The sequence below is a fragment of the Lygodium microphyllum genome, chromosome 29 (genome assembly GCF_053477565.2).
Source record: "Lygodium microphyllum isolate KBCC chromosome 29, Lygodium_microphyllum_v1.1.10, whole genome shotgun sequence".
Lineage (NCBI taxonomy): Eukaryota > Viridiplantae > Streptophyta > Polypodiopsida > Schizaeales > Lygodiaceae > Lygodium > Lygodium microphyllum.
Window position 1 is genome coordinate 26,158,490 of NC_141163.1, and position 7,941 is coordinate 26,166,430.

The 7,941-nt window shown below is 42.3% G+C and overlaps 1 protein-coding gene across 1 annotated transcript; it reads left to right on the forward strand.

Moving 5' to 3' along the window:
* The first annotated feature begins 6,232 nt into the window (after window positions 1–6,232).
* Window positions 6,233–6,953, forward strand: LOC148010462 (uncharacterized). The gene is made up of 2 exons (XM_087671545.1): window positions 6,233–6,367; window positions 6,507–6,953. Exons 1-2 carry the CDS (start codon window positions 6,233–6,235, stop codon window positions 6,951–6,953), a joined length of 582 nt encoding a protein of 193 aa, XP_087527671.1.
* Window positions 6,954–7,941: the final 988 nt, after the last annotated feature.

Genomic DNA, 7,941 nt, shown 5'->3' on the forward strand with positions numbered 1-7,941 from the left:
AGGAACAAAGTTGTTGACATTGTTAGTCCTTGCTCTCTTTCTTTGTCCCCGATTTTGACCTTGAACTCTCTTCATTTGAGGCCTAAATACTCCTTTGTTCGGGTCATTAAAAGACCAAGTTTTATTACCCCTTGGCCTAACCTATACCTCCTAAATTATAGACGCAGCTCAAATGAGTACGTCCTGAAGATCCGATGGGCGCATAGATTCGAGATGGGTATTCACTGGTGGATTTAAACCAGCACAAAATTTTGACACTTGTTATGTCATGTCCATCTGTGGCGCATACTTAAGAAGTGAGACAAATTTAGAGTAATATGTGTCAAGAGTGAGTCCTAGATATTTTAGCTCGTAGAACTCGTTCATTTTCTGTGTGCGATACATAGGTGGTAAGTATCTTCCCTGCACGGCTTTCTTCAGCTTCTCCTAGGTAACGACTTTCTTCAGCTTCTCCCAGGTAATGGATCCTTCCGTGATCTCTTGATCCTTGCACCATTGTTTCCACCAAAGCCTGGCTTCGTCGGTGAGCTTTAGCTTAGCGAGCATAGCCTGGTTGGTGGGTGTAGTACCGGCTGCTTCAAAGTAATCCTCCATGGATTCAATCCAAATTTCAGCGTCCGCTTGGACGGATCTGCCTTTCCCGTCAAATTCAGGTTCCTTAATCTGTTTGAGAAGAAACTTCTTCTCCTGGATTACGGTAATACTTGATATAGGAGGCGAACTGGGAGTCTGTACTTGGGGTTGTGCCTGGGAAAAGGTTTCTTAACGTTATTACTCATTAATCATTTATGATCTATATTTCATCTCCACTTCAGCTATCAACCAAGCAATCTAACCACTTAACTTCTTGTCAATTCTCATGAACAAAATAGACATTGATAAAAAGAAGTCTTATTGCATTTATATAGGTATAGCCCTTTCGGAATACAACATTTCTTGTGATGATAGGCCAATTGTTTACATTTAGTTTGGGGAGAATAATGTTGTATTACATTTATCTACGGGAACTGGATAATACTATGGTTTCGGATCATGGATCTTCAGGAATCGGTAAGTCATTGGAAGATTAGGGTATCCTTTTCTTTGGAATCCATTCTTCTCATAGCGCCCCAACACCTTGATCCTGTCGGTGAGGATTACACGGATCACTTTCTCATATACATATGAGTTCAGCTCAATCCTCCGACCTTGGATATGTAAAGTTGAGTTTACGTGAGCCTCCACAAAAATGAACAGCTTGACGATCTTCAAGTCTTTCAAGCACTTGATCCTCTTTAGGTTGGTTTGAAGGTATGCAAACAGGTGGGCAACTATATAGTAGATTCCTAAGGCACCCATCCATCTTCATTACACGTACAAAGGCGATGGATTATAGATACGATCTAGGATATTCATCATCTCAACCCTTTGTCGATAATCCAGGGAATGTATCGCAGTCATAAACATGACTCGGAACACTAAGAACCTGTTCCATGCTTCATAATTCTGCAAGACAGCATCGAAAGTAAGAAAATGTTCGAGACGCAACATTTGCTTTACTTCCTTTTATTAAAATTTCTTAACACAAGTTCCTCATTGGTTCGCTCTGATACCAACTGTAACGTGCCAACCTGTTCCCTTCAGGACACGTCTTAGCAGCCTATCAAAAAGGAGGTCTAGAAAGCTCCGCCCGGCACTCCCATGGAATGTCACGAGATTGGCAATCTAGGACTTTTCGCATCTGCCACGTAGCAGAAGTATTCTGGCTGTTCCCACTTAGGACCGACCTGAATCAGGGTTTTTCCATAATTGTCATTTCCTAAACAGCAACTAGCGTCGAGCCCGAGCGAACTACTTTACGCAGAAATGCCAGGGCTGAAGCGGATTTTCGCTACACTTGGTTCAAGGAGAATGGGAAATGAGAGGGATGCAAAGCTCAACCTCTCTACCATAAGGCATAGTCCCATTCCGTTCCCCGTAAATCGGGATTATTATAACTTAGACTCTAGGTCAGCGCCCTTGCTGTTCGTGTCCTTTGAAACGATCTTTTTGCTGTCCATTATGATTGAGAAAAGTTCCCGGCCAACCGGGACCACCCATCCATAGGACGGACCCAAGGCCACATCCACCGCACTTTCCTCAGGTTGTTTTAGTTATCTAATTACCTACCACATTTAGTTGGACATGTATTAATCAGCTTCCTTAATTAGCCCTTTAGGCACTGGTTCCTCCACATAATCATAGCACTTGACATAAAAAGAACAATGTTAAACAAGTTCCTTTTCAACAGCTTATCATATTTATCTTTGAAGTACATTTAAAAACTCCAGCCCATAGGCTTATCCATAATCCGCTCGAAGGCTATCCAGCAATCCACAGGGATTACTAATCCAAGATTTCGCCCATAGACTAGTATGCGGGCCTTGAGATCCAATCCCGAGTCACGTTGGCCTCTTATGCAAGGCCCGGAAGGCGAGGGATTTATGGCCAGAGCCCCCCTAGCACCCAAGCATCCTCTTGCTCAAAGTAGCGCTCAACGGAGACACCTCTCGCGGCATGTTTGGTCCACCTTCCCGGCGTGGTTAACATCCCCCTTGGTTAGGGTCAGGCAGGCAGTCAGGGGTAACTGAAGCTGCCTCTCCCTTTAGGCCTTCAACCTGAAGCATTAGATATCTTTTCATCCTTTAATTCTTTGAGCAAACAAAGCAAAACAGTGCTCTTAAAACTGTTATAAGCACAATCATTTCCATTGGTCGTTATTTGGCCAACTGCTAAGGAATGAATCCTTTTTTTCGAATGCATCCAGCACTCGATCCGGGATCAATTGCAACTTGGCAAGATTCCCAAGGGTTTGTCTGTTAACCCTTATATCCTTGGGTTAGAGCCATACCCTATTAACCCAATTTAACCAATACCTTAAGTTCTATTAGCAGTAAATATATTATTCCAATTTACTGATTGGTATTTTGCTTCCAAGCAAATATCTTATCCTCGTATCTTGGTTACTTTACCCAAGAAAGGTACTATATCAAGACAATTATTCATCATCTTGCAAGATAAAATTGCGTAAGAATCTGCCAATCTCATTTCGAGGAATTGGCCATTCCCTTGTGATCAACTCACAAGATCATGCGACACTGCAACTTGTTGCATAGGTGTCGCATCAAAACTATGGGACTATTTCACCCATCGAATGGGGTCTTCTAATCACGAATTCATGATTAGATAGGAAACAGGGTTAGGGTGTCTTCATAACAATCCGTTCCCGATTGCACTAGGCCAACATTGTCGGTCCTAAGGTTCCAAATTCAAATCGAGTTTCATCCTTTTAGCGAGTGATCCTTAGGGTAAAAACCCTAGATCATCTCTCGCAAGTACGTCCTATTGTCCCTACATTCCGTGAATGTGGTCAAGTCTTTAGGTTTAAGAGTTTCAGCTTTGGCAATAAGAGCGATTAGGTCACGACCTCAATGTGCTAAATCCCCGTTAGCACTTGGGATATATTGCATCGATTTAACCATTCCTAATGAGTCCCTCAGGGTTTAGGTGTTTAGGTTAAACCAATTTACTTGTCTACTCTTGAAGCTATTTACGATACCATTTTCGTAACCACATGATTCATTGCTTACATATTAGTAGATTTACAAACCCTAACTTTTTTTGGTTAAGATCAAGGCATATGTTAAGTTATGGCATAATTCCAATTGATCCTTTAATAACATGCATTCAAGATTCATGCTACTAAACTTTAGGGTTTTATGTGAACCATGCAACCTTTTTCTAACTTCTTTTCTAAATGAGATATTCGTACCCTAAATGAGCATTACACAACCTTTCGTAACTATTTACATAGTCGATTGAGATTTAAGGCAATTGATTAGGGTTTAATCTACTTCACACAGCTTAAGAACCATTTTCCACACCTTGCAAATTCCTACGGATGATTAGCAACCTTCTTTTAATGAATCATTTCGAAGGAAAGATGCCTAATAATGAGACATGCAATTTATTCTTTCCATGCATAATTGAAGTGTACTATCATTATTTCAACTTGTAAAGATGGGCCTTAATTAATCTAAGTTCGTTACTTTGCAATGCATAAAAACCACTTGCTAGGAATGCATAGAGATCTTATGCTCTTCTTTTTCATTCATTTAATACAAATGATCGATTCTTTGATTGAAGTTATTTCCTTTAATTTAGCCAAGGTATTTCAATAAAAAAAGTGCATCCTAATTTTCGTAAATGAATCATGCACAATTGAAATATTACAACGTAAACAAAATTAGGAAGAAAACTTGGACTTGTGGTGAAATGTCCACATGGATGCTAGGAGATGATCCTCCTGCATTTGCGCCTTGTGCCTTCTTAGGAGCCATCGCGAATTCGGCCTTTTTGTCTTAGACGTAGATTTATGATCTTGGTCGTCTCCTTCGCACGCGAAACTCTTTGTGATTTGGCTTCCTTGATTAATTTCTCCGTCTTTTGGAACCGGCTTTAGAAATGGAACTTATGAATTTTCCCTTCCTTTCGTAGAAGCTCCGAGGATGCAATTTGTCTACACGGAAAGGGGAAAGAAATAGCTTTGTAGTATGCAAGGGAGGAAAAGTTGCTTAAATTTCGGGTTATATAGACCCCTTTGGAAAGGGTTTATAAAATTCCCTAGGAAGGGCTTTTAAGAGAACTTATGAGAGGTAAATCCACGAGAATTGCTAAATTGTATATTTGTGTGGAAGGATTTAAAAGGAACCCGGGGTTAAATAGCCTTGTGGAAATGCTATGAAAGGCTTAAAACCGGCTAGGGGAGGGAAAAATCCATGGGAATTGGATTTGAGGACTTGTGTGGGAAGGCTAGGGAAGGTCTTTAAAATCCGACTAGTGTGTCTTATGGGGGATGCAAAGAGAAAAGGTCCAATTTCTAGGGATATAAGTGACTACTTGGGAAGGCCAATAGAAAGGGAGTTCTAAAGGACCCCGAGGTTAAAATGAACCTTTGTGGGACTTGCAATATGAAAAGGGGCTTAGGGAGCCCCCTTAGAAGCTTTCAAGAAGCTTCTTGGAAGCTTCTGTGGCTCTTATAAATCACGTGGGGGGGAGAGGGGATGACTATATTCGACGGCTGTTGGTGGTAGGAGACGAAATCTGGCAGCAGCGGATCTCAAGCAATTCCTCCTCCCTCTCGGCCAGCAGAGCGGCGTGGCTCTCTTCTCCCCTTCAACGACGGCGTCTCAGCTCTCCCCAACTTACTCCCTCTTAACGGCAGCCTCACGATTATCACCACCTCCTTCCCTCCTCACAGCTCCCCCCTCACAAGGTTTATATAGGCTAGGGAGGGGAACCTCCCTCCCCCACGCGGCCTTACGCATGGCTATAACTCCTCCAATGAGCTCCAGCAAGGAGCTTGGTCATAGTGCCTTCCCTCCCTCTCCTCCAGCACGATAGTCGACTGGGGGAAAGAGGGGGTAATTTTTTTAAAAAAATTCCGTAATTTTAGTTATTATCCTCATGACCTCCTATCAAGAGGAGGTTCTTACAAAGAACGCGGGTTAGGAATCGAAAATATTACAGGTAATTTACGATGCAATTATTTGATCAATTTCACCTATTATGATGTCATCTTACAATGGACATTATCTTGTTTGTTGCATACATCACAACTAAGTTCATACCTAGGAAATTATCAATCGCACAATTAATGTTATGCATGTGAATATGATTTTCACCATGATAATTATAATCTATGATTTAATAATAGAGCGACCTGGGTTTGGAGTGAAGTCTTGATTCCAACGGTGTTTACGCTTGATGATCGACCATTCGTGGTTGCTATGCCGTCTTGATTCGAACCACCATGCACACTTTCAAGGTTTCCGACCATCCTTGTGGAACTACGCTTTGGGGCCATACTCAAAGACTCGTGTACCAGTGATAGAATTGTGGCACTCTCCTATGCAAAATTCTTGCCACCTCTTCTTGAGTGGAGGAAAGATAATGAAAGGGAGTGTATTTTCAAAAACATCAAGAGGGGTGTGTCACCTCCCTCTTAAAAGGGAGGGAAGAAGAAGCTTTCAGAAGCTTCTCTCTCTCTCTCTCTCGCGGCTGAAGATTGGGGGCGGGGAGGCGAGGGGCAAGGGGAGGGTGGGCGAGCGCTGCCTTATTTGGTGGACGAGGACTTCACCAGGGGAGGGGAGACAGCCGTTAACGGCCGCCACCCTCCACCCGGGGGCGGGGGGGGGGGGATATTACAGTTGGCATGGAGGCAAAGTTGGATCGTCCCTTCGCATTGAACAAATTTATTCTCAAAGCTGCCGGAGCACCAGGGCCATACCATAGGGATGATAGAGCTACGTTTTGCAATGGATTATGCTGCATTGACATGTTGGAAATTGTATTGGAAACCTGACTGTGCTGTGGTCAGAGGAAAGCTAACTGGACAAGCATAAGAGCTAGTTATAAAGCTAGCTTGGGAGAGCTCGAGTGCAGAGGAACTAGGGACAGAGGTGTCTGCACTCTCTGGTATCCAACAGTGTGGTGTTGTCGCCAAAGTTGTTGCTCATGGGCCACTGGTCTTGACACCTTTGGGACTTAGAATACACTTGGCTACAGCATTGTCTCCAGTAGGCGTTGACTTGCACAATGTCAAGATCCATGGTTCGCAGCTTTGCTTGCTTGCTTGTAGATTGCTTGAAGCTTTGGCATACTTGCAAACTACTGGAAGAAAGCACCGTGATGTCAAACCGCAGAATGTAATTCAGTATAATGTGGATGGCAGGGTGGATTACATGCTTGTTGATTATGGAGCAGCATGGAAAAGTGATGGGAATGACAGCTGGTTCAGTAACACCATGTGGGGACCTACATATTGTAATAGCCCATTAGCAGATTGCGAAAGCTTGGTCTACATGCTAGTGACTGTGTCCACTGTCTGGGCGGAACTTGCCCTGGGAGGGGTTGGATTCGCTAGCTGCATATAATTGTCAGACATCTCATCAAGGCATGTATGCGTCTACTTTCAATCTAGAGCAAGAGTCTCCTGCATTGGGATGATGGGATCCTTTGCCTTTTTGGTTATGGAGATGAGTGCTGCTTTTTCAGAGCCTAAGTTTGACACATGGATCAAGATGCTTGGTAAGCATATAGATCCTGAAAGTAAACATGCAAGCAATAGCTTACACTCTCACAGTTCTGTTATTCTAGTATAATACCATGTCAATATCACTGGTAAGCATATTGGCTTACTCTTTTGTTGTGCATACATTGTTTCAAGTTAACAAGTAGAATACCATGTTAATATGGCCAGTAAGCTTTTTGGCTTACTCTTTTGTTGTTCATACACTGTTTCAAGTTAACAACACTAGATAGATTTGTTGTGTGGTGTGATCAAAGTTTCATCTGTTGGTTCTTTTAATCCAAATGTTTACCAACCTTCAGGTGGTGTGTAGAAGAGACAAGTAACATATCATCTTGTAGTAAAGCTATCATCTTTGGATTGGTGGCTTCTATCTTACTGAAACTTGTGGTGGCTTTCTTACTCTGGACATCAAGAAGATGTGCCCATGTGACTCCAAGACAGCATGAGAAGCTTCAAGCAAGCGTTGATGTTCTTTAATGCATCTAAAAGAATTGATCTATTGCAGCCGGGTCTTCAATGTGGAGTAGTAGGATCTCTGCTATAGCGCTTTCAGTGTGGGCCACCACCCATCTTCTTTGTATCTCTCCCCTTCTTGGTATGAAAAGACTGGAGAAGAAATTTGTTGATAATATTTTCTCCCATAATTTAATGTAATGCTCAGGAAAGTAGAATTGAATTTTTTCTTCAATGGGGCTGATTCTAAAGTCAAAAGTACAATGTGTTGTTTCAATTGGTTGCCACTCGTTGAAGTTGATGATCTCGAACATTAAATTTTCTATGTTGGTACTTTAGGACAGTATTTTGATCATGAAAAAAATGCAATGCCATTT

Excerpts from the sequence above, each read along its gene's own strand:
- LOC148010462 (XM_087671545.1), top strand. The coding sequence starts at position 6,233 with ATGGAGGCAAAGTTGGATCGTCCCTTCGCATTGAACAAATTTATTCTC. Across the intron at positions 6,368-6,506 it reads GCATTGACATGTTGGAAATT|TGTGGTGTTGTCGCCAAAGT; the intron begins GTATTGGAAACC and ends GGTATCCAACAG.